At 42.2% G+C, this 27,006-nt stretch overlaps 2 protein-coding genes across 3 annotated transcripts in view; both read right to left on the bottom strand.

Annotated features, from left to right (window-relative positions):
• Positions 1 to 2,452: 2,452 nt before the first annotated feature.
• Positions 2,453 to 16,500, bottom strand: nobox (NOBOX oogenesis homeobox). Its single transcript, XM_085262167.1, has 9 exons — positions 16,330 to 16,500; positions 11,624 to 12,339; positions 8,401 to 8,563; positions 8,197 to 8,303; positions 7,580 to 7,713; positions 6,239 to 6,378; positions 4,907 to 5,168; positions 4,108 to 4,412; positions 2,453 to 3,551 (listed from the first exon to the last, which is right to left on the bottom strand). Exons 1-9 carry the CDS (start codon positions 16,361 to 16,363, stop codon positions 3,097 to 3,099), a joined length of 2,316 nt encoding a protein of 771 aa, XP_085118293.1. The 5' UTR covers positions 16,364 to 16,500; the 3' UTR covers positions 2,453 to 3,096.
• Positions 16,501 to 22,990: 6,490 nt separating this feature from the next.
• sdc3 (syndecan 3) overlaps positions 22,991 to 27,006 on the bottom strand; it is a 40,839-nt gene continuing 36,823 nt past the window's right edge. For both annotated transcript variants that reach the window (XM_085262015.1, XM_085262016.1), the window contains one exon: positions 22,991 to 26,124. In XM_085262015.1, coding sequence (XP_085118141.1) covers positions 25,958 to 26,124 — 167 coding nt within the window. In that variant the 3' untranslated portion in view covers positions 22,991 to 25,957. The remainder of the gene's footprint in view (positions 26,125 to 27,006) is intronic.

Raw genomic sequence — 27,006 nt, 5'->3', positions numbered from 1 at the left:
CTGTAAGTTTATTTTTTTCTCTGCCAACCATTTCAAGGTGCTCGGTTTAGAAAACTATCATCACAATAGTACTGCCAGACCCGGGGAGTGCATGGAAAGAAGTGTAAAACAAACACATTCCTCCATCTCAGCCTCACTGCGTGCCATTAAGCATTTTCATAAGGCAGCATACAAATAATGCCACTTTTAGTGGAAATATTTACTATCAACAAGGTTAGCTGAGATATTTTATCGCTGTCAAATCTGGACCTTCCACTGTTTGTCCTCGTTTTTAAAGCCACGCTTGAACACACAAATCTATTTATTTTATCCAATAGGGTGTTATTTTCCTGAGCAACTCGCCCTCGTGTCCCATCTTCTTTCAATCCCAACAAAGTCTGTTTGTCATATCTTCTAAAAACAAACGAAAAAATCAACAGTTTAATGCTATTTGAACCAGGCGACTGGAGGAACTCCAAACTGTGTCTCGGTTTTGTTCTACAACCAACATCATTACTTTCAATCTGTTATATCAATAAACTTTATCCACCAATATCAATAAACTCCATTACTTGATCTGACCGAGCAGTGTGGGGTTTTCTTTTACTTTTTAACCGTCAGTCGGTGCGTGTGCACGCATACTGTCACGGCTTTTGGAAAGAGTGGGAGGATTTAATGTTTGACCACATCCATAAATATTGAAACAAGTTGCCTTTCTTCAAATCTCAGAATACTGAGTAAATATTGACACGGTGGGATCGGGCTGGAGAGAAGCATCCCAAACCTGTGCTCACACACGTATGCACATATCTGCACACGCACACACACAGTCGTTTCCCTCCAGCTGTGCTCTGAACGCTCTCTGTTCACACGAGGGAAGTCCTGGAAAAAATAACTACAGAGTAACCCGACATGAAGCGCTCCTCAGTCACATGTGTAAGCTCAGTGATACATGAAGGACTCTGAAATTATGTAAATAGCACGAGTACTACACAAAAAAGAGTCAATCAGTATCAGACTTCAGCCCGAGTAAAAACATTTCTTCCTTGAGTTTGAAGAGAGCCCTCACTTCTTCACAAAATAAAGTTCTGTGCGTGCCTTCTTATGCAAGAAATTTTTGCACTGCAAATGAAGTTTTTGTGTATGTGCGCGAGTGTGTGTGTGTTTATGCTGCTCGTCTCCTGCCAACAGTAACAGCTCAGTAGCCAGTGAGCAGGAAGAGAGGTTCATTAAAAACCAAATACAGAGCTTACATAACCAACAGTTCTGTTCATCCCAGAACCCCCTCCCCGTGCTACAAACACACTTCTCCTTCATCCCCATCTTCTTTCCCTCCCACGCCTACTGGCAGAGCCCACCCATCATCCTCTTCTCCTCCCATAGCAACAGCTCATCTCAGCTCTCCTCCCTTGTTCCTAGACCAGCAGATTGCCTCAGTCCCTCCATCTCCCCCGTCCTTTATCTGCTCCCTCAGTCCCTGCCACCTCCTCTTTGCTCTCATCATATCTCCTTCTCTTACTCCCACACCATTCCAAGCTGTACTTCAAACTTTACAAACAGCGGGAGTACGAACCAGGAATATTAACTAGAGTTAAAACAGGAAACCTTTGATTTTACAGAGAACAAGGAAATGTCACATTGCTCCCAAACGTCTTTTTTAGTCTCAGGAAAAAGCCTTCAGCTCTTTCAGAGGTGTGATTTCATATAGGGATTTGGTTTCCACAAGCCTCTGTTACTCACTTGCATACTAAAGATAAAGGGTGTGCAAGTGCAGTAAGTGTGAGAACACAGCAGATGGCAACACAGATTAAGGCTTTGGGCTGTATTAGTAATTGTCTGGAGTAACTCTGCTCTAAAATCCACTGTCGTGATCTTCCTCCATCAGATTACAGACTATCAGTCAAACCCATTCTCCTCCCCAGCAGAGGAACATTTGAAAAACTGCATCTTTAATGCTACAGATACTGGCACGTGGTTGTCTCACACTAAAAACCACCAACATAGGATTAACTCAAGCATGAATCAAACCGGACAAAAACCCCTCATTTAAATTAGAGGATCCCAAAACGAGGGATGTGAACTACCTGGATCACACGAACATAATCTGCTTTCACCAACAGTCCTCTTCTGATATGAAACTTTAGATCAAAATCTCACAGTTTTGACACAGTGGAGAAAATCCAGCGTGCAAAGCAGGATTGATCTAAAATTAGCAGCATCACTGGGAACAGTTTAGAAGTGCACGGGGAGAAAACCTTGAAGGGGAGATCCACCAGTCTAAGAAAAGAAAAGAAAAGAAAAAAAAAAGCCATGACCTTCATCTTGATGGCCAGAGTTGTGGACCATTATGATCACACCTCATATTATCAGTTTATAAATCAGCTTCTACTTATGGGTGACCACAGCAGGACTGACAAATGTTAACAAATTCTTTATCCAGTTTAACCGAATCACAGAGACATTGGAACCAGAAACATTTTAAAGCCCTAATATTCAAAAACAAAAAAGCAACAGGACTACATATTACACATATATTTCTAACTTATTTATAACTCTAAGGATATTATAGTATATTTGTGTCTTTATTGAACAGTGGGGGTGGGGTGGGGGGTCCTCTGAAATGTAGCAGGTTACATTTGTGCAACATTTCTATCACCATATTTTAGCAGAACATGTGACTGAAGCCAGACTTGAATGTCCCTGATTAATTCTTTAGCCAATTTAAAAAATACAGACTCAGTGATGTTATTTTTCAGTGTAGTGTTTCTTCACATCTCATTCTGATTTCTAAACTGGTACCAAGATATCTTTTCTGAGGTACCTGAAATAAGCTACAATTTGAGCAAAAACAAACTGTCCTAAAAAGGGACATCGAAAGACAAAAACAAAATACGCTTCAATTGTTGTTTTAGATTATAAAACCAAGTTAAATGCAGAAATAAATGATTAACAGCGCAATGAGCATTTATTGCAGCCAGCAAACTAAAGCCTGGTGGCTTTCACATTTCAGCTGAGAACATCCTAATAGTAACAAAAACAGGAAATTTAGAAATCCACATATATTATATTTACATAGACAGTTGAAACACATGCACACACGCTCACACACACTTAAAGTCAAAAATGTATGGGAGAAAAGTCGCAGTGGAAGTGGCTGTGGATCTCTCTAGGACTGTCATACTCAATTTTGACACAAGAGGGCACTGCAGGGCTTTCTGGAGAGGCCGCGTTGACCTGCGAGGGCATTAGCAATGACTCCCTGGCTGGAGTATCCTCCACCCTGAGGCAAGAGTGCCGCAGCGTTGACACAGGTGGCAGGACGGTGGCGGTGCTGGTGGTGCTGCTTGTGAAAGTCTGGTTGAGTGAAGGATTCTGGGAATTTGCATGCAACGACTCCTGGTCCTCCCCAGGAAAGAACGAAGGAAGAGGGAGGGTGGTGGAAGAGGTAGGCTGGTGCTCTCGACCGGGTCCCAAGCTGCCAGGGTAAGCAGGAGGACACTGAGTACGCTGGTGCATGGCTGGCTGACTGCACATGTTGCCCCATGGGTAAGACTGGTACGCTGTAATCCCAGCTGGATGGAAAACACACGCAGATCCAAACAGACTGAAAATTCAGCTTCAGTGGCAGTAATTGAAACCTCAAACATTTCACCTGTCATAAGACTAAGAATGCCAAGAGTATCTGCATACCATTTAATTCTAATGTTTTTCCTGTGCCCTCAACATGACTCCCTTTTGTCTTATTAATCAATGCTGACCTATACATTTCCTTATTAAATCACCATGCAATTTAAACATCCAACTACAAAGCTTCTGATCTTTCTAATTTGCACCACTGACTGAATGGTGACTAAAGCTGATGATATGACAGTGATGAGAGCAATGTATAATACAAGATTAAAAATAATTATTGAAAAACTGAATCCTTGTTCAATGATTGTGCAAACATCTGTTTACATAGAAAGCACCAAGTCAAACTTTCTTTTGACTTCTGGGTTAGTTTACACTAATGTAGGGTGTATAGTTTTTACTTTCCATTTGATCCTATAGGATCTTTTGTCAGAGTAAAATTTCATATTTTTTCCAATACATCAATTAATGCAATCTCATTTTACCCCAGTGACTCACCGTGGTGACCAGATGACTGCAGTAGGATTTGACCTGCACTCTGGGACTGAAAGTAGGCATGACCTGTGGTGGAATAGGTCACCACTCCTGTCGAGTTTCCTCCAGGGCCAAAAGTCAGGTAGGAAGTAGGATTAGACTCTGGAGGGTTAGGGGTGAGGTAGGGGGATGGTGTGAAGTAGGTCATGCGGGGCAGAGATGCTTGAGGTTGGAGCTGAGGCTGGCTGGTGGGGTAGGAGGTCTGGAGCTGGTAAGACAGAGTGTTGCTCTGCTGGCTAGACGTCAGGTAGTCCAAGTCAAAGAGCAAACTGAGGACAACACAAACAAGAATTTAGTGACAAACATGAACATCTTTGATTATTGCTCCATCTGCAGGTTGTGGTTGCACTTATGATTACTTCTAGTGATATCGAGGCAGACAGACACAATCAGAGTTTTATTCTCAGGTCTCACGTTATTTATGAGGTTTCTGCCACCATCTCTATGCAGTACATCTGCGTTACTGAACATGCACAGATACTGCCAACCGTATCTACAAAGTAGAAGTTTTAGTGCTGTCACACATCTATAGTCATACAACCATAATTGTATAAGAACAAAGTGACTAAGTGCAATCTCTCACAGCATATTTTAGCTAAAACTGACTCCCTGCTACTACAGACGCTGTGTGAGCCATCACTACATCAGTATTTCACAGATTCCCTCTCTGCCTACTCTCTGTCCTGCTGTCAGCTCTTATACTCATCCATATTTGAAGCATCCTCTAGTATTCATGTCACAGTTTGCTGTGAGTGGAGCTGACCTGGTGTCAGTCGGCAGAGACTGGGTCTCACGGTGGGCCAAGGTAGAGCCACCCTCCAGAGCATCCAGGAAGAGGGGTGGGGTGTGGGCTGGTGTGTTGAGGAGAGGGGGAGTGGGGTTTGCAGAGTTAAAGGTTGAGGTGAAAAGAGGAAGGCTGGCTCGCCGCAGAGGGGGGGGGCTCTGCATGGGACGGGGGGGATACTCCACCAAACCCTCCTGAGATGAAAGCTGTTGCTGGCCTGTATCCCTCACTCTGCTTTCACCTAACAGATAAAAACCAAGCAATTACAAAGTAAGATTAGGCAGAGATACTGTAGTTTGGTTTCTGTGTAATTTTACTATCTCAACCTGCAGTGTGAAGGTTTGCTGAGCTGAACAAAGATGTCATTCTTCTATAAACACTTTCTCATATGTAGGAAAATCCGTTAATTAAAAACCTATGTTTGTAATGCCATAAAAGCCACAAATTTTATCGAGGTCAAATTTGCTGCTACTTTACATAACCGACCCTACAACTGAAAGAGTTTTGGTGGACAAGCTTTGTCCGCCTCTCTTCCAGTAAAAATAACTAATGTTAACAGAGGATCCTAAGCAAATGTAACGAAATTTTTCAGCCATGATGGAGGTGGGGTGACTGCATCACTGCTTGATCATCCAGACATCAAAGAATTTAAGCTGGTCCGGTTTCTTTAGGGATTAATAAAGTATTCTGATTGTAATCATTCATCAGCACCTCACAAAGGAATGATAATGCAGGTTGAAGGGAAACTTAATCCCAAATCCAAGTTTACATATTTTCCTCTGACCTTTAGACTTATGTATCCATCTAGATTGTTTTGTTGTGATGTTTCCCTTTTCATCAATGGAACGAGATGGTCTTCACATTACAAAAAAACTTAACAGCTTTGTCTGTTTAATCAAACAAAACTAAAGTAAAAATTCAAAAACCTTGTTATGAGCAGTTTTATGTAGGACCTATTTTTTTTTTCCAATGCTACTTTCAGCTGTTCACTTATAGACAAGGGCTCGCCACTGTGGGAAGGTCTGCATGTTTGATTTCTTTTTAATGATTATGTATATTTATTTTTGCACTGGATGTCGCTTATTAGGCAAATGTGTAATGTGCAAAACAAAAGGGCACAGAGCTTGCTAACATCATAGCTCAGCTGAAGGGTGATGCGATCTTTAACACCTTTGTATGCAATTTTAAATTTGGGTTGAGTCGTTTATTTTAACAAGATAAAGAGAATTCCTCACAGACAGACTGAATGCTCATCAAGCTAATGCATGAAAAGCAGAGTGTCGTAAAATGTGCATGTGTGGATTTTCACACCTGGGCTGCTGAGGCTGGACAACAGGCTGCTGTGGGAGGGTGGGCTCTGAGTGGTTATGGTGGGGAATGAAGGTGGCACAGGGGCAAGCTGGGGTAGCTTGGGAGGAGCATAATAACGAGACAAAGAAGCGGCTCCCTTACTAAAACAAAGACAAAGAACAAAAATGCACTTAAGCATGAATCAAATCAAAGTACAGAGATAAAAATCTAGAGAGGTGTGTGTGTGTGTGGGTGGGGGGGGGGGGGGGGGGGGGTCAACTGGACTTCTTTAGGTTTGTGAAGATATCTTGATGAATGCTCAATCATCCAGGTAAGTAGATCTCCAAAAGTTGATTCTGTTCATCTGGACGTAGTGTTTTGTGAAGATAATTCACCTCTTATCCAAGAGGCTTCTTCAGTTCTACAAACAAAAGACTGAGAGTCCCAGGTATTTAACGCCTAGTGGGGGCTTTGGAAGTGGTCCTGAGGGTCATTGACCCATTATTGACCCAGAGCCTCTTCACATGAGCCAAGGTGTGTGAGAAGAAGAAGAAGAAAAAAAAAAAAGAAAAAAAGAAGGACTGTATTACTATCACCGGGGGTTAAGGGTCAAGTCACTGTGAGGGCTTGCCCAGCCTCATCATGTGACCTTAATAGCTCAGTTGAGGCTCAGCTGAGTAAAGACACAGCAATAACACTTTCAGTACCTACTGGGCTCCGGTTCGAAGTGATCTAGCCTATCGAAAAATGTGATTTCAACAGACGTAACTCAGTCATGAGAGAGACTTAATCACAAAAAACAAAACTACCATTTCTGAAAGCCGACAACGGGGGAAATCCCCCCCCCCCAAAAAAAAACCCCACACACAGAGCAGCAGGTACACCATCGTCTCAAGGTTTTCCATTGTTGTGTCGCATACAAATGACGTCACATCAACGATGGTCGTTCACAGTGGATGTGGATTCAATTCTGGTTTATTTATATAGTGCCAAATCACAGCAGTTGCCTCGAGGCACTTTGCATTGTAAGGTAAAGACCCTACAATAATGCAGAGAAAGCAATCAGACGACACCCTAGGAGTGAGAAACAGCAAGAAGAGAAAAAAAAACAAACTCCCTTTTAACCGAAGAAACCTTTGCAAGAACAAATGACCTCCTTTACTTCTCGCTCAAACCATCTTGTCTTCTTAGTCCAAAATGTGAGCACTGGCATCCTCAAAAGAGTGACCTTTATTCTTTAAGTGTACAGCCTTCAAACCTAAAGAAGTCATCTACCTTATTTTCTTCAGTCTCTCTAGACTACCATGACCTGGATGACAGCAAACCTACACAGACACACAGAAATAAAAGAAACAGAAATACCTGTTGTGAGCCAGTGTGGGCATGGGATTGATTTGGTGATGTGGACTGTATTCGGCTCTACTCTGTCCGTGTTCCACCTTTGCTGTAACAGCACGTACTTTCCTCCACTTTGCCCTCCGGTTCTGAAACCAGACCTGGGACCCAGAAACATTCAGGGGGGAAAAAATAAGACTGAGGAGGCTAACAAAAAAGGTAGAAACTGCTTTACAGAGGATGAGATGGGATTTTCAGGAACACAAAGAATAAAATGCCAGTAGCACATCTTCATAAGGAAAACATCACAAGTCTTCAGTAAAATTCCACAGAAGATGAACAGAGTAATAATAATAATAATAATAATAATAATAATAATAATAATGGATACTTTATTGATCCCCATGGGGAAATTACTTGTTTTTCTCTGCATTTGACCCATTCACTCAGTGAAGCAGTGGGCAGCCCACTAAGCAGGCGCCCGGGGAGCAGTGTGTAGGGACGGTACCTTGCTCAGGGGTACCTCAGGGTAGCCGTTAAGTGGATTCGAACCGCCGACCTTCCGATCATGGGGCGACCACTTTACCTACTGAGCTATCCCTGCCCTAAGAGTCTAACCATAGACCATAGAGTAAGAGTCTAACCATAATTCTCTGAGGTGTGACGCCAACTGAAGTAGCAATCACTTTCCTTTTTTCTGCATCCGGATAGTGATCCTCTTGGAAAAGGGCCTCTAGATGCTCTAACTGATCTGTACGCAAGAGTACGTTAGTGTACACACACACAAATTACAGGACAATAATTTGCATAGCAGTCAAATGTGAGCACACAGAGACGTTTCCCCTCACCTGTGCTGTAGAGCGTCCGTGTCTTCTTCTTCGGTGCAGGTGGCAGCAGGCAGCTGTCCACAGACTCTATCCCTGGCAGCAGTGGGAAGCTGAGGGCTCGACCTCGGCCCCTGGTGCTGTAGCGGATGGAGCGTCGGGTGGAGTATACCTGCGTTATCTCCATCTGCCATGAAGAAACACTACCTCAGCACAGATGTTTTCAGTCAAATTCAGTAAAATGTCCCAATGGTTTTTTTTCCCTTTAAAAAAAGGATTTTAAATAGTCAGGTATCAATTATCACATTTTTAAAAGCTAAATATAATTTTGGAGAGTCGTTTAGGGGGGAAAAAAAGGAAAAACCTTTGAGTGCAGTGCAGAGTTGAATGTTTCAGCCCAAACAAAGCAATGCAGCAATCATTTCCCAAAAATAAAAGTTCATTTAGGACTTCCAGGACCAAGTAATTAATTTCCATTGTTCTTTCCCATATGTGATATTAACACGTCTGTTCCAGGGCTGCAGCCAGCAGGTAATGATTTTTCTCATTTTCTGTTAATTGCTTGGTCCATTAAATCTAGTGAATATAAAAATGCCCACCGCAGTTATCCAGGACCTGATGTAATGTCTTCAAACTGCTTACTTTTTCTGATGACAGACAATAACCAAACATATCAAAACTGCCCAGAGACAAGAACAAGTAAAGTAGTCTTAAAGATTGATCAGTTATGAAAATAAACAGTTCTTCTCCTGCCAAACTGGTAACTGACTGTTCCAGCTCTACCAAACTCACATATCAGTTGTCAGTCTCTGTAAAAATTTGTCTTCAGGTTAGCGTAGTTCAAAAACAATCATTTCTGATTTGATCTGGTCTGAAACGTCTTGCTGTTGTAGAACCAGTGACATTATCTGAGATCTACGTCTGAGTGGTAAACATTAAAAGTACCGATTACTAGCAGAGTGCATGCTGTGGGTCCAAGAGTGTCATCCTGGCAAATAACAGTAAAGAACAATTAATTTACCGTTATCACCTTACATAGCTTTTCAGTGAGATGAGATCATTCTCCACACGCTGAATGTGCTCGTTAATGGCTTCAAAGAATCTGTCCCCTACGGATATCACACTACATTACACACTGAACATTCAAATCCAGGATGCCATTTTCACAGCTGCATCATTAATAATTCAGAGGACTGTAGGTGTGCATATTTCATACACATTAGACTGTAATTACACACTGAATGAGCCATTATTAGAAACCTGTTGAGATTTACTAGAAAATGCAAAACTGTTGGGTTAAAGGTTAAACTTCATGATCAGCAGCCAAGTATAATGTGTTTATTTTTGTCTTTTCACACACTGTAACCCTGAAATTCTCTCGACACAAATGTCCAAATCATTCAGATAAACTGTCTTTGCACTGCTTAATACAGAATCATTTCCACCTGAACCCATATGAGGATGCTACAGGTAATTATCGAGAGTATTCACAACAAGCGAGTGGGCGTCGTGTATCCTGCATTGTCCATGCTTTACTCAGACAGCATCTGGCAGGTTTGTTGGAGAAATTTCTCTAAGCACAACATCCCAGTGCACTTCAGACAAAGCAATGCCCTCGCAAAAAACTACCTCATCAAAATACTCCCAGTTCACCATGCAATGCAGTGAGGAGTGCTCGGACCTTTACATAGGAGAGCAGAGATCTTCGATCAAGAACACAGACAGAGGCCATCTATGGGCACTGTGAACAACCACCACTGAGTGGAGGTAGTGACGCTAATTATCAGCCACCTATAATGCAGTCCTGAAATCCTCTTCCCAACCCCCACAGCTTGACCCATGTGACCTTAATAGCTCACAACAATATGGCAGGGCAATGTCTCACAGAGGAGTCACATCTTGACTCATATGACCCTTAAAGACTGACTGGAGATTTATGCTTCAGCAAGAAATCTATGCTGTAGCTATTAGTGTGTACCTGAATAAATAGAATAAGTGTTTTTAATCTGTACTGCCACTGTTGTGTATTTTTGACTCTCTAAATAAGCTATACACAGAGCACTGGTCAGGTTCCATCCATGAATGTGTTTTTATCGCTAATAACCAAAACAAATCCAGTTTTTCCCTCACTGTTTCTGGAACGCACCAACTTCCAACATGTCTGCAAATGTTTATATAAAGGTCTTAACCTCAAACCCCTCTGAAAACTTATGGGGAAACCTCTTGTGCATCACCCTAGCAATGTGACTACATGTTAGCTCAACGTAGCCCACGATTGTTGCGATTGGCCATTTCAGCACCATCGATTGCAGTTTTGCGCTTCTTCCTTTTTTCCCACCTTTTTCACTGCAGTTTTAAAATTTATTAGTGAAAGTGACAATCATCTCTTCAATATAAGGAACATTAATAATAATAGTATCAATATAAGTACTCACAAATGTCAGCAAATTTCTGGAGGGAGACTGTGTAAACTATTGGAATGGATGTAAGGGAATGTATAAACAAGTGAAAAATCTAGAGGGGCAGATTTCAATCCCTAGTCCCAAGATTTTATTTTTTTTTTCTATTGGCTGGCACTACATATAAAAGACCAGGACATTAGCACATTGTAATTAACACAATGCACCATAAATGCCAGCAATGACGTTGGCCATTTGCGTAGGTTACATTGCAAGCACTACAAGGTTCCCAGCAGAAGTCTAAATCGGACAGAACAGGCTTGTCCACATCTTTTAGGACCACATTTAAAGTGACAGCCCCATCAGGGGTTAAATACCTGGGCCTTAAGACATTTAAGAAGTAAAGAAGCTTCTTAGGTGAGTGAAGAGACACCTTTATAAACCCCAAAAAATGTAAGTCCAGTTACCTTCAGTTCAAGTAATTAGGGCTATTTTGACGTGGGTCGGCGAGAACCTTACAAGGACACTCAGAGAGCATCCTTGACAAAACCCAGCAAAATATTAGTGGTGAAAATGCATCCAAAGTTCTTACATGTGAAAAAGAACCACTCGAGGGAATGTACTGACATGATTTCCTAACATTGTTGGGGTTCATGTGTGAAACTGGCTTAAGTTTGAGAAAGATCTTAAATCTGCGTGTCTGAAATACAGCAGCACACAAACAGAGTTTGGTGTGAATGTGTCACTCAGGTTCAGCGTGCAATGAATCTTGAGCAAATGAAAGGGAAAATACATTTCAAGTAGTTCACAGATCATCAGGTATGAGCACATGAATGGTCTCCTCTCACCTCAAGTGGTTGTGGGCCCTGCTGGGGGACACTGTGAGGCAGAAGGGGGCTATGAGGTCTTTTGTTACTCTGTGGCTGAGGACATGTGGGCTGGATGGAGACAGGAGGCTGCGAGGAGTACAGCATGGGGATGGGAACTGGGGGACAACACAGCCCTGTCCCCCCAAACCCCAAGTAGAGTGGGTCAGAGAGGTCACAGCTGTTCGTCAGAGCCGAGGTCTCCTCTGAGCTCATCGCTGGCACCTCCTGTGTCTCACTTTTCTTCATCTCCTCAGACCTCTCACCAACATCCTTTACTCCTCTCTTACTTCTCACCTGCTCACTTTGCTTCCTCCCTCGCTTCTTCTTACTCTTCTTCTGCTCATCTTTTTGTGCTAAGCGCTTTGTCACTGTACTCTCTTGTTCATCAGCAATTGTTTCCTTGGCCTTCTCAATCTTGTTGTCTTCCATCTGCACCTCCTGTGCCGCCCCCGCTTTCAGCCCACTCTCAGGCTTCACCTGCTCCTCCTCTGTCACAACTTTCTCTTCTTTCCCCCCCTCCCCATCCTTCTCTTCTCGCCATGTCTCCTCTGCTGCCTCTTCATCCTCCCACTGACTAAACACTTCCTCCTCCTTTTCCCTCCTCTTCCTCCTCCTCCTCCTCCTCCTGCTCATGTTCCCTCGGTTGCTGTTTTTTGACAAATCCTCCAGTTCCTCACACAGAAGGCTTGGACAGTCTGCAACAGAGTAAAGCAAGAATTTGTTTTTTAACTTAAAAATTTGGACTAAAAATCACTCATCTGGTTTTACTTCAGCATCCTACCTTCTAGTAATATAGTACTCTGGACATTAATGAGTTCATAATTATCATCAACATATTACATCTTGACTTCTACAAGAATACAATAATAACAGAGATACATTTTTGGATCAGGCCAGTCTGAAAAATGAATACAGGCTCAAGAACTTCAAAGCCAGAATTCATTTTGTGGCAGTTAGGAGAAGGCTTTAATCTTTAAGTTCCAGCCTACTGCACTATGTTTTCATTATGTATCATTTTACCCAGTTTATTTGGTCAGATATTGCAAAAATATGCCCAAATATGCGTGTTTTTCCTAACAAGCTCCTGAAAACTGAAGGTTTCTCACCTCAAGTCATTATAAGCTGGAGCTAAGTACTATAAAGCGAGTTCAACATACCCAGGTTGTCTTTGTGTTATCTGGACTCCCTTATCCGAACATATTTAGTCAGGAACACATCAAGCTTTTATCAACTCACTAAGTTAACCTAGGTTTTAACCTGCACATTCACATTAAACTGGGTGGCATCTGTGGCATTATCAACAGAAAACAGATGTTAGTAACAGAGCAGCTGATTGTTCAAAAGATGAATCTATAATATTAGAAAACCATGAATTGGTTGAACACATAATACAGACTGAGAGAAACACAGCTGCTCCAGACAAAGCAGTGGTGGTGAAGGAAAAGCACTGCACAGTAGATAAATACTGACAGCGCTGAATGAATGCATGGACACTCAGTGCTTTGTAAGACAGGAAAAGAGAGGGTAATAAAGTTTAGCCTATTTAAAGCCAGGAGAGAAAGACAGCAAAAATGCCCACTGTTTATCAGAATCTCGTGGATTATAATGAGTAAATGACTAAATTAATGTTTAGAAGGCAATGTTAGTTCTCATTCTTTCAGCTGCAGCTTCGCTGTTGGTTGATGATCTGAGAGCAAGTGAAGAGTAAATGCAACAAACAGAATTCAAAGGCAGGCTTAGTCTATGTGCAAATTAAATACAAACCAGCCAAAAGTGGAAGGGAAAAAATAAGGGGAAAAAAAGGTTTATCTAAAAATATATCTCTCTTATTGATCATCTGGGAAGTGTGAAGACACTAGACTCTCCTACTATCCACACAGGAAGTCAGAGGAATCTTCCAGGAATGGTGTCATTTCACAGAGAACTGACAGGTCAGTAGACGCTGATTTCAGACCTAATGATCTCTAATCTAGGGAACAAGTTATCATGGTGAAGCACCCTGGTAAGAAGTGAACCATCTTAATAGCACAGAAAAACCCTGATAACCAGACAAGATAAAATCCGACTCCATCATCAGGCCTCTGCAGTGTTGGGAAAAGTGAACTAACACCTTTTTTTGTGTGTTAACTAGTAAAACTACAAATGCTTCCTTCACCAAAAGGAAAGTTGTTGTTCAATGTCATTCTTTTTATTTCCCAACCGGTTCCCAGGTTGAGCACTCTGCAGACAAGTTAGAGCAGGAAGGCTGAGACGGTTTGGACATCTGTAGGGGAAGTAGTGGATATACTGGACAAAGGATGTTGAAGATGGGAGGGAAAAAAGGAAGACCTCGGAGAGAAAGGTGAGATGCAACCTTTCTGCATATGCGGGTGATTCCTGCCATTTATTAGCTCGAAAAAGGTGAGAAGGGATTCTTTAGCAGTTACCTGGCCGTCCTGCGTGGTAGTGAACCTGCAAATTCCTGTATCGATACCATACCAAGTAAACACAGGGCCAGTATTACTGATACCAAAACCAATAGTGATACTTTTAACTTATAAAAGGCAGCTTATGTAGGGGAGCTCATCGTTTCATGACTTATGAGATGAATCATCACCAATCTGCAAAATCTGAACACATTTTAATAGGGTTAACATATCGATCCTATTGTGCTAGTATCAATCCGATACCGATACCAGTGATGGTATCAGTACTACGGATAATTGGGTCGTTAGTGGCTCACGGCCTAGCTCCACTGCTTGGCATCTGACCAGACAGGTGACGCGTTCCCTAGATTTTATTTATTGTTGTTGGCTTTTGAGTTTACGCTTTTAATATAAACTTAACTGAGTGGCACTTTTGCTGGGTTGACTTAATTTCTTATGACACTGTGCAATAATTTCATTACATGTTCACTGTCAAGTGGGTCATTGCTAGGTTTTAAAATTGCTGTAGTTAACCAAACTATATTTCTGTCTTTGGTAATAGGGATGGGAATCGAGAACCGGTTCTTGTGTAGAATCAGCTCCCAGTAGTCCAATTCCTTGTTGTTAGTCAGCCTGCCTATCATCCTGCTTCTGTTTCAGTTGCACTTGTGGTCCTGTGTTAAAACACTGGCACAGTCTGCAGCGTGGATATGGATGTTACTCTTATTTCACAAAAGGACGAGCACGGGATGGTGAAGTGGAAACTACATCCAGCTCAGAAACAACTGCATTATGCTGTTAACACTACTTTGACTCTTCACACACACACAGCATGCTAATACTAAGCCAACCAGACAGCATGCTAAAACCAAGCTAGCCAAGAACCCAGAGTGAAAGCTGAGTGAATGTGGGCCCCAGCCCAGCAGCCAGACCCTGAACTTTAACAGGTAACAAACATAAGCAGTTGGGTTGCAGCCTCCATTTCTAGATGTTCATGTTTCTAAAGTAGAATCACTTTCAAGTGTTTTCGTGCTGGTTTTCATCTTTACTTTGTGTTCACAACTAAATACTAAGAGAAAGATCATTTGTGTCACCCTCATTAGGATAGGGATTTGTGCTGTGTGTAAGATTGTAACCTCAGGTTTATATTGTTAAATGGTAGTTTTGAGACAATACGTTTCAGCTATTTTATAGAGTAACATGAAAGTAGTGCAATGAGCAGTGTAACAAATTACTTAATTACTCCAAAGAGAAAGTAACACACACTGCTCTCACACACACACAAAAAAAAGGGAAAATGCCTCCAACATACACAAACATTTGATCACACAACATGCTATTAATTTGCATGAATGTAATGTCTTCAGGAGTTTTTCCTTCCCACTGTCGCCAAAGTGCTTGCTCATAGGGTTCATATAATTGTTGGATTTTTGTATGTAGGTATTATTGTCGGGTCTACCTTACAATATAAAGTGCCTTGAGGTGACTGTTATTGTGATTTGGCGCTGTATGAAGAACTGGATTGAATGTGATATACTGCTTAGTCATGGTGGTGATAAGGAATCAAATCAATAGGTGATATCAATATTGGAATCACTAAACTCATCAATTTCCATCTTTATTTGGGTAATTTTGATTCAGTCCAGCTTCTTTTCTTTTCTCTTTTTAAATTATTCAAACTGAAGCAACCTATATTAATGAAAAGCACAGCTCAACTCTGAAAATGCCACAAAGCAGGTGTATATGCATTCATGAACTCTCACGCCGCTCAGCTACATTGGTGCATTTTCCTCTGTCACTCACTGAGCTGGAGTCAGATAAGGTACCAGTATTTGGAGAAATAACCCGATGATGTTTGAAGATTTCTTTCACATCTCCAGGGTCACGTGGTGACCCGCAGGTCAAATAAAACGCGCGTCGGTCTCGGGAGGAGCAGCAGCCTGCGGTGGCTTAATTAGTGTCCCAGCCGTGCGCCGCCTCGTGCCACCACCTCACCTGACCGTTAATTAACTCTGAGCGGCTAGGTGCTGCTAAACTAGCCAAGCTGTCCCCATCTCCAAACACCGGGTCGTGAATGTTAATAACCGTGTTTTAAGTCGTCTCCGCGGAGCAGAGCTGCACTGGGAGCTTCACTCACAGGGGGAAAAAAATAAAAGCTTTAAATAAGACGTCTTTCAAAAGTTTGTTAAAAAATGGTGTTAAAAGTTTGTCCGCGTGCATCAATTGAAAAGGCTAAAACAAGCCAATAAAACAATTAAAGGGCAGCCTGAGTATCCTTACCCAAGTCTTCACCTGCGTCACCGTCTTCGTCCATGAACGCCACCGTCAAAACCAATAAACTTGTGCTAATAATCAATTAAGTCGAGCAGACAACGAAGCGAATGTCTTCATGACCGCAGGTTAATGGGCTTGATTGATTGATTACCTCTCTCTGCTGTGTGACGGAGAATTATCACGTGAAGGGTGAAACAGAAGCAGCCAATCACAGAACAGAACAGATGCACCATAACTCTACTTTTACAAGGAAAAAAGGTGTCTCAAAACCAGGTAACGACTTCCTGTTCAAACAAGAAGCCTGAGTTTTATCCTTATCTAGTCTCGCTCATCGCAAACAGCTAAAAAAAAAAAAGCTTAAATAAAAATGGCTTCTGAGGGCTCAGGTCTGAGGAGGTTAAGATATTGCCATCTATCGATTTTATCCCGTTTATTCATTTCTTTCTGGGACAAGTTTTATGTTTATACTTTTTTATTTTACAGTACAGGGGATTTACTTGTGAATCATTCAAGCATAAAAAAGGCATCTAACTCAAGGCATGTGCCATTGAACTTAGTGAATAACCAATTTAGGCACTTTGTTACTAGCAGCCTGTCGCTAAAACAAATCGTTTGGTCCCATTTCTTTATTTTAATATATGAAAAATGTCAAAGATAACACAGTTTGACAGGCATAACATTCTGTTTCTGCATCATCAAGATGATCCCGAAGAGCTGCTCATGGAAAACCTGGCATATGTCAGCATCGGGTGCAGCGTATACTTAAAGAAATTTAAGGAAACTGGAAAAGTGGAGGACAAAAGAAGAAGGGACATACCTAAAGCAACTATACAAAAAATGAACAGCATCTAAAAGTCAAGTTCTCAAGAAATCAGAAATAATCCAGCAAACAGCTGAAACAGGACCCGAGAGATACATCTGGGCTTTCAGTTGATCCATCTACTGTTTATTGAAATTTCATCAAAAATGTTCTCAGTGGAAGGGAAGGCCACTTATCCTTCCACCTATTAAATTCAGGTTCACAGGGGGCCTGGAGCATATCACGGCTGCCGCAGAATAATAGGCAGACTACTACACACTGGCAGAAAACCATTCACATTCACAGTTAATGCCAATTTAGAATCACCAGTTAACCTAACCTCACTAACTGCATGTCTTTGGACTGTGGGATGAAGACAAAATACCTGTAGAGAACATGCAAGCTCCACACAGAAATGCTCCGGCCAGGTTCGATTTGGATTTGAACCCAGGACCTTCTTGCTGAGGCAACAGCACTAACCAGCCCCATTGTGCTACTCTAACGATGAATGATGAATCAGGCGAGTGGTGTTGGAGCTCTTTTCAAAAATTAATGTAATTATGAACACAGAAAAGTGCTGTCAGAATTTGATCCACCGTGCAATACCATCTGGAAAGCATCTGAATGGCAGCGTGACAATGATGCCAAACACACTGTCAATGCTGTAAAACCAAACCTGGATAGAAAAACACACAATGCAACGCTATCAGGAGTTCAGGTTGTGTTGAAGAATGATAGCGGTCTGAACAAATACCGACTTTCAAGCTCATTAGTATTGTACAAACTCTGTTTTTCCCTTATATACTGTATTGCATCTAAATAAATCATTGCACCTTAAGCAGCTTGAGGTTACGGCACAGCTAACAGCTGTACAATGTTTTTCCCATTTTCTTTTTTATGAACCTAATTTCTCAGATCACAAACTATGCCTTTATTGTTGGTTTCTAACTTGCTCCTATGTGTTTAAATGGCTTTTTTATTTTTAAAACAAAACTGTTTGTTGGGGAAAATGAATGAGAACATTTAAAATGACCCTCAATATGAAATAGGTAATTATTATTATATGTATAGTATGTTGATAAAAGTGGATTCTGGGATTACTTGAAGCATTTTTGCTGTAGTAGGTGAGATGAGACGTCTAAAACAAAATCATTCTGTGAATCATGTAGCTTATTTAAACTAGATCATAAAGACAAAATGAATGTTTTGATATAATCACCAAGGCGCTGTAGTTTAGATGCAGATTTGTTACACCTCTTAACATACTAGACTCTAAATGCAGGAAAACTAAAGCCGTGGCTTTGCGGGGGAACTACATGTAGTTTTTAGTTTGAGATCCCGTGAAATAAAGACACGTGTCGCTGCTACACATTTGCTACACATTTGCAAATGTATCTGAAAGATGTTTTATTTTCTTTCAGCTTAAATTAATAATCATGTAATCTGTGAAATCTACGCTGGGACTCCTCATGGTTAACCCAACCCTACAGACTGTCAGCTGAGGATAAACAGCGCTGATCCCTTGAGCTTCTTACTCCACAAAGGTCTAAAAAAATAAGCCGTTGTAAAATCAGACACAAACGCACCACAGCCTGCTATCTGTATTTTTGTAGTATGTAAAATTACAGCTGAAAATAACCAGGTTAAAACTGGGTAGTAAATCAGGTTGTCTCTGCCACGGTTGTTCCTCTGTTACCCAGCAGATGGGGTACTGGTTGGACCCCAGGCCTGCTTCATTCTTCCCCAACTCTACTGTGCAGCTTTGGCTCGGCTGTTCCACCCCTCCCACAGGAGGCTCACACACAAGGAGCCCTCAGCCTCTGTGCAGAGGCATATTTCCTCATCAGCAGCCCGCTCTCCAAGGCCAGGACAGCTTGTTAGCTTTGCTGGATGATAGCCAGCTGCAAACCCACTACTCAGGTGACCTTGGTCTCATCTGGTCTCATGCTTGAAGAGCAGGAATAATCTCCTTTCCTGTGTGCCTGTGTTTGTACTCACAAATCCCCACAGACAGTTTATCTAACTTTCAGTGAGGAGGGAAGAGGGAAAAAAAGATATTTTTATGTGTTGACTTAAGAAAAATAACATCTCTGTCTGTTTCTCCCTCGAGGGCCCACAGAGTTAAACAAGTGTAAATGAGGTGCTAAGAAGCTGTGATCACGCAAATACAAATACAGCATCTCTCTTAGATGAAGCACAGAAGAGAGGAGAGCTGCCTCTAGTGTCAGCGGGTCGAAAAGAATGGCACGCAGGCCGAGCTAATGCTGGCTGGTGTGTGAGAACATGGAGGCAGACTTTGTGTCTGCACGCAAGCGCCTTTAAATGCATGTTACTGAAATGTATTCATCTCCTGTTTCAAGTGCTTCGTTGCTGAGTCATGAGTGGACCCAAGAATAAAGCCTGGACCTCAAGTTTGAACAATCTTCAGCCGCCAAGGGAGCTGAGTCACATTTAAGACCGAGATATTGAAGGAAAAGTTCACCCACATTACAACACTGCATGTGATCACAATAAACTCATTTAAGCTTCCCGGTTTGAGGGGATTATTTGGTATTTTTATGCATCTCCTGCAGCAAAACGGATACAAATGGAACTTCATGTGCCCTGCCCACAATGTAGAAAAGAATTACATCTAAATAATTCAACGGTAGCCTGTCTTTCGAGCAACATTGTCTTGGTGGGTAATCCACAGACTACAGTGACAGTGTTCACTGTAACCAGAAGAAAAGGCAGTTTATAACCACTGTGAGCGCTACAAGCTGCAGACTGCATTAAGATGGAAGTGAAGGGTTGAGAAATCTGTAAACCTGGACAAAAAGAACAAAAAGGTCTGCATAGCAACATCAGGTTTTTGTAGTCTGAGTGAAGTCCTGTTTATCCTTGAAGAAATTTTACAAACTGCAGCTTTGATTAGGAGGAGGAGAGGGCACTAATAATGAGGTCAAAACACTTAAACATTACTCCGGTAGAATCAAAATTAGCTGCGCCGAACAGTTAAAGTTTATAATTACATCTTCTGAAAGACTTTTCCAAGTAGCAGGTACATTTGATGGCACCCCTTCATCCAGCCTGTCCTAGTCTACAATGAGCGAGAGGCAGGCACGCCCATCAACAAACCTGTGGCCACTTTTATAGGTGGTGAAAGAAAACTGGATGAACAGAGGGAAGCCATACAGTCACAAACTGCCCCAAAGTGTCACAAACGCCTCACTGGAAGAGCCGATTCAACCCTGAACCTTTTTACTGTGATGTGCATTTAAAATACTTCATTAACTGAAAGCAGACTTGCTGACTGTGGAATGTGCAGTGTTTGCTTATGAGGGAAGATGCATTATTACATATAAAACCAAGGCTGGATTACCTTGACCCCGAGGGACTCGGAAATTCCCTGGTTCATTGAATGTTAATTAGTTTTGGTGATTTGATTAATGGTGCGTTTGTTAGCAAATTAGCACAGCTAAAGTACAATACCTAAGAAAGTGGGGGGTGGTATTGTTTTGTGAGTGTTTCGGGCCTTTTAAGCAGGGAAGTATGCGTCAAACTAATATCTGGGGGGTAGGTAATAATTTGCAGAATATATGACGGTGATGGTGTCTGGTGAAATAATGAGACAGTGCTGTATGTATGTATTAAAGAAATATTGGTTTCTCGCAATACAGTCAAGAAGTTTGGTCTAAAGATAAGAAAGTTCACCTACATGCACCTTTAAAACAAACAAACCTGACCAAGAAGAGTACCCCTGAAACTACAACTGGTTGTTTTTACACTCTGTAATTTGTATGTTTAATACATATACACAGTGTAATAGTTTGTGAACTTTACAGGTGCTGGTGTGCAAACATTAAGGCTAGCTGTTTCACCATTTCCAGTCACATGTTAAGCTAAGCAGTGGCCTATAGTTTCCTATTTACTGTATGAGAGCGTTCTCAATCTTCTCCGCTAACTGACGTGGTTTCTTCCTAATCTTAAATTGACCCTCATGCATATTTTAATAAGATCTGAAGGCAGGGGGTCAAGGACGTAAACAACATGAAAGCATAAATCCATCCTGCCGTGCATCAGGGGTTCAGGTTGTTGGTGGTGTAATGGGGTGGGGGATATTTTCTTGGAACATTTTGGACCTCTTCAGTACTAAATGAGCATTGGATAACTAGGGATGCACCGATACCGATACTGGTATCGGGGCCGATACTGTAAAATGTGTGTGTACTCATACTCGTAAAAGTTAACCGATACCATGAACTGATACTGAATTATTTCATTAATCAGAGATTGGCTTGTCATTTTTGTTGTAGTTTTTTTAGATTGGCCACTAGGGGGACATCCTGCGCTAAACAGGCACAGGGTTAGACGAGTCAGACTGGCAGCTCCAGATAAAGAGAAACTGGAGGCTGCTGTAGCTAGGCTAAACAAAATGTCAGCAGTGTGGACCGGAACAGCCAACTTTAACTCAGGTTTTGGAAAAGCGATGAAAAATGTCAAGAGAAAATCCACGGGCAGTTAAAATAACAGAGGCTCTGACTCATTTTATTGCTCTGGATGACCAGCCAATGCCAGTCGTGGAAAGCATAGGATTCTTCTCAGCATACTCGAGCTGCGATATGAAATTCCCAGCCGCCCACACATCAGGGAGATAATGGTGCCAAAACTTTCTAAAGCAGTAAAGACAAGCAGTGTGTGCGCGATGTCAGTCTTTGGTTTAACAGCAAAGTGGACTGATGATCCACAGGCAGATGAGGAGTTTGTTCGTCAATGCCAAATACTTTCGTTATTTTGTTTGTTTGTTTACAATATGGACACTCTGCAACAATTGAAAAGTTTATTTTATTCTCAAACCTAATTTGTATTAATTTTATTCCAAACAGAAGTGTTTATTTATTATTCCGAAAGCTCGAGACAGTGCCAATAGTTCAGTGATATTTTGTTAAATTACAATGTGGAGACTCTGCAATAATTTAACAGAAGTGCTTATTTTTCACTTGAAATTTTTTTGTGGTCATTTTTATTAAGATATTATTTATTATCGGCAGAGAATAAAACAAAACCTGTCTTCCAATTCATTGCATTTGTGTGTGTGTGTGTGTGTGTGTGGTAGAAGTATCGGTTTTTGTAATCTGTATCAGCAAGTACTCAGATCCAAGTATCGGTATCGTATCGGTTTGAAAAAATTGGTATCGTTGCATCCCTACCTATAACCTACATTTATCTACAGTAAAGAGCAACAATACAGCAACACCATGTTCTTTATAACTTTATAACCTGTTTCCAGCAGGATAACACACCATGTCACAAATCTTAGATGATCTCAAACTGGTTTCTTGAACACGACTGTAATCAAACGACCTCCATAGTCACCAAATCTCAATGCAGAGAGCACCTTTGGGTAGTGGTGGAACAGGACACATCATGGATGTGCTGTGTGATGCTATTTTGTCAGTATGAGCTGATGACTTTGTAGAATATACCGTATGTCACAAAGACTTCAAGCATCTCTGAAGGCAGAAGGAGGTCCAACCTGGTACTAGCAAGATGTACCTCGTGAATCAATCGACATGTGTTGTTGCCATAGTTTTGTCCCATCTGCATTTTTTATTATTACAGCATAGTTTTATCCATTTATAGCAAGTTATTTTTGTGTCTCTTGACTATGGGTCATTGACCTTAATTAAACTTCAGGTTGAGAAACACTGCTGTTGTGAGATTATAGATCATTAGCCACCAAAAAGACAGCAAAGGAATAATTGCACAATTTTAATGTCACACAGTTATGTAGTTCCTTGGTTGTTTGTGTCATTAGTCACAAATTCTTGAGAGGAAAAGAGAGATTTTTAATCTATTTCAGTTTAAAAGAAGACAGGAGAGGACAGATTTACCCAATCAGGTTTTTTATTTGGAACAGAGTGGCAGATTAGTGACAGGGCGGTAGCGTGGAGGATCCGCCTCCTTTCGCTCACTCAGCCAATGACAGAAACTCAGCCTTAAAAAATGCAAATGTATAAAAACAGGAATGGGAACAGCAAACATAGAGTAGTGTAGCCTCCACTGGGCTTCACACACACAAACACACGCTCACACGCACACTCTCAAACATGCACACTAACACTCACACACACACATACAAATTTACCCTCTTTCTCTCAGACACGCACACACGTCTTATTTGGCTACGCAGGCTTAAATGGCTACAAACGCACACGTTTACACTTTGACAGTCACTTTTAGAAAAGACAGTACGTGTTTATATCATTCCTGCCTGTGAGAAAGTGGCGTGTTGTCTGTCCATCTGTCCTGCGGCAGACAGACAGGTAGACAAGTCAGACAGACAGTGAAAAGACACGGTCAGTGTGTGTGATAGCCACTGTGAGGGACGAGCCGCCCCACATTCAGCAGTGAACAGACTAAACACACCCTCACGCACGCAGAAACACACGCACACACACACACTCGCGTCGACAGGCTAGTCAGTGTACACAAGAGTCTGCTGTGAAATATCAAGGTGAAGCACTCATGCATACGCAAACACACAGGTAGCAGGTTTAGATGAGGTGCAGACACAGGCGCGCACAGGTATTCTTGGACTGGCGACGGGAAGGAGGGAGGGACAGATGGAAGGAGGGGGCCCAGGTAACTACACACACAGGAGTGGAAGAGTTGTGTTACCTGCATGTGGAAGAGCGTGAGAACTGCTGGAGTAGGTAAACAAACACTCGACCACAGTACATTCCAGCTTTAACTCGCCCCTCTCTTCTTTTAAAGACGCACACTTGGACAGAAAAAAATGCACACACACTCACACACACACACAGACAGAGCCATCCGCACACACCCAGACGAGTATAGTTTTGACTCCCATGCATTTTTGTTCTACAGTACTGAGTATAATAGAAGCTACTAGCCCAGTCGCACTGGTGTGTTTATTGTTACAATCTCTTAGATAGAAGCACAGCCCGCCTGTCTCCTCACGTTGTCCCCTCCCCTCCCCCAAAATGCTCCCACGGCAGGTTAACGTTGACCTCATAAACACTAATTCATTTTCCTCTCATAACCAAAGCTCTAACGGCAAATGTTATGACTGAATTAGTGCACGTGGGAGCAACTTTTTAAAAAAAAAAAAAATTTCATTAAAGCCCCTCACACTTCCAAGAGGCCCCTCCCATCCCCAAACAGAGAGACAATGATGGAAGAAAGAAAAAAAAATCATAAGGTGAGGCATGCAAAAGGGTGTGTGCGTTTATGGCTGTGTGTGTATGTGTGTGAGAGGGGTGGGGTGGAGGGCGTTTATTGGATGATGGCCGGACGTGGAGTTGTGCTTTTACACAAACAGACCAAACTCTAAACCAACCGGCAACTGATCGATAACTAACCAATAACATTGAAACCACCTGATCTTGCTGGAAATCACAAGTGATGACTGTCACTATGACGACGACGATGATGGCGATGACGGCGACGAGGGGTTCGATATGCGCTCGTGTGATATGATTTACAGTCTACTTAACGTCGGCGCGGTGTGTTTCAGTGCGCTGCGAGTTTTATTTCAGCTGTTGTGTGTTTGGTGTGTGTGTGCGTGCGTACGTGTGTGTGTGACAAGAGCACAGCTCATCTAAAGGGATGACGTGATGTGATGGATAAAAACTCTTCATGGTCATGCAGATGGTTAGTGACGCCAGAAAGGATACGCTGATATTTACATATAAACTTTTTTCTTTTTTTAAACTGCTAAATACACATCCTCCTGTTTATTATTATTATTACGGCATTATTATCATCATCATCATTATTATTATTGTTCACCATCCAGCCCAAGAACATTGATATATTATTGATTATTATTACTATCCATAACTAGTCTTTATACAGCTTAGAGGAGCAGAGGGAGGGGGGCCTGCCGGTGTCTCCGCAGCGGCTCCTTGACGTTGTGAAACACGCCGAGCGCTGAGCACCGTTTTCTGGTTGGCCGAGCACAGAGCGAGAGGTCAGCGCCACCTTCGAGCAGATACGAGTGTGTGTGTGTGTGTTAGCGTGTGTTTATGCGTGGCTTTGTGGACGTGCGTTTGTGTGTCTTTGAGCACCAGATTGACGGAAGGCACACAAAAGAGACCTTTCCTCTCACCTTTGACCCCGGGCTCTGTGCGGCCAACCAGACGCTCTGTATGGTTTGTTTTTCTTTTTTTTTTCTTTTTTTTAAGTGTATGTGTAAAGTGGGGGTGGTGGTGGTGAGAGGCAGAGTAGAGCCCGATCTAATAGTTAGTCTGTCCATAGGCTCACTCCACCCGTCTCCACCCCTCTCCTCTCCCCTTTCAGGCCTTTTTTCAGATTTGCTCCGTTAAAAACAGAAGAGGATCTCTCTCTCTCTCTCTCGCTCTTTTTGTGTGTGTGTGTGTGTGCTGGAAAACACAGGTTGCAAGAGCATGTGTTTTGTTTTGTTTGTTTTCTTACAAAATAATCATATCATTACATACAGAACAAGAGAATCTGTAGAATATTAATAACAACATTTACTTTAAAAACATCTCGCGTGTACGTGTTATTTTTTTTCTGAATATATTTGGATTTTTTTTTTCCTTTTTTTGTCCTCTTTTTTTCTCGTTTTCTTTGAAAAGAAGGTTCCATGTCCGCAGAGAGAAAGGCGCTCTCAAGTATGGAGACGGGAGGAGAGAGGGATGAGGAGACCCGAGCAGATAAGGAGGGTGGGGGGAGAAGAAGAGGAGTAGGAAGGATGGAGGAGGAGGAGGAGGAGGAGGAAGGGCAGGACTTATAGAGTATCTTTCGCTCTTCTCTTGCTCGCTCTTTCTCCCTTCCCGGTGTGCGGCGTGTCTCTCTGGCGTGTCAGTGTTATGCATAAAACTCCTCCTGCTTGTCCGGTTTCTGGTAGGTGACGGTGGCCTGTTTGGGTTCCTCCAGCGTGTAGCTGCCCTCGTCCTTCTTCTTCATCCTGTACACCAGCAGCATCACCAGGAAGGCAGCGAACAGGGCGCCCACCACGCCTCCCACTATCACCGCTGCAGCGAGATGGAAACAAGAGTTAGTCGTGTCAAATTTGCAGCAGATTAGATGCTACAAACACTCAAACACATGCAGAGACAAACACTAAAATGCCATTAGAGCCGCTGGCACGTCTGCGGCCGACTATGAAACAACACGGAGCTGCTTTAGAAACACTTCTAGCAAATCTACCACAGCATCACTACCACCTTCCTGCTAAGTGAAGACGGATGAGCCCGAATGTGCCAAAATACATTCTGTGCTGCCAACCGCTTTGTGTTAAAACTGCAGCCCTGCAGTGCCACATAGCAGTTTAACCCTGTGGGGGCTGCCGGGGCCAATCAGCAGCAGCTGCTTTGTTTCCCACCGTCCTTTGCTTCCTCTGCTTATCTTGTCGAAATGGTTAAAAACGCCCTCATTACAGTGACTGGCATCCACGCCAAAAGCGGGAAACAAGCGCTTTGTTTCCATTCTTTGCGTCGGGAGAGTTTACTTTGTTTATCTCCATTTCTGCTGAAGGGATTTAATTAATGCAGTTTTTCCACCGCGTACTTTCACCGCAAAACGTATTCCCCTCGTCTGCCTCGTCGCACCGTTTTACGTAATTAAATCTTCTATAAGATTTCAGTCGGTTTTATCTTCTTTTGCCCAATCATGCAGTGCGTAACTACAGTCTGTGCGTTTCACCGTGTCTCTTTATCTCACCGTCTCTGATTTTGTTTATACTCAGACTTAAGGAATGTTCACTGCACCATTTCAAGTTGCTGTCAAGATAGCACATAATGAACCACTTGTCCGCGAATTCATAATATCAAGTCATCATTAAGACGAATGACTAAATCAAGGATTTTAGTCATGCTGGTGGGGCTGGGCCATGGATGGCATTGTCATTCAGCCCA

This window comes from Mchenga conophoros, linkage group LG22 (assembly GCF_057382185.1).
Source record: "Mchenga conophoros isolate Kocher_MC1m ecotype Shallow Benthic linkage group LG22, M_conophoros_male_GT1.1, whole genome shotgun sequence".
Classification (NCBI taxonomy): Eukaryota; Metazoa; Chordata; class Actinopteri; order Cichliformes; family Cichlidae; genus Mchenga; species Mchenga conophoros.
Note: the sequence above shows the minus strand (reverse complement) of the source record. Positions and strands in the feature narration are given on the sequence as shown.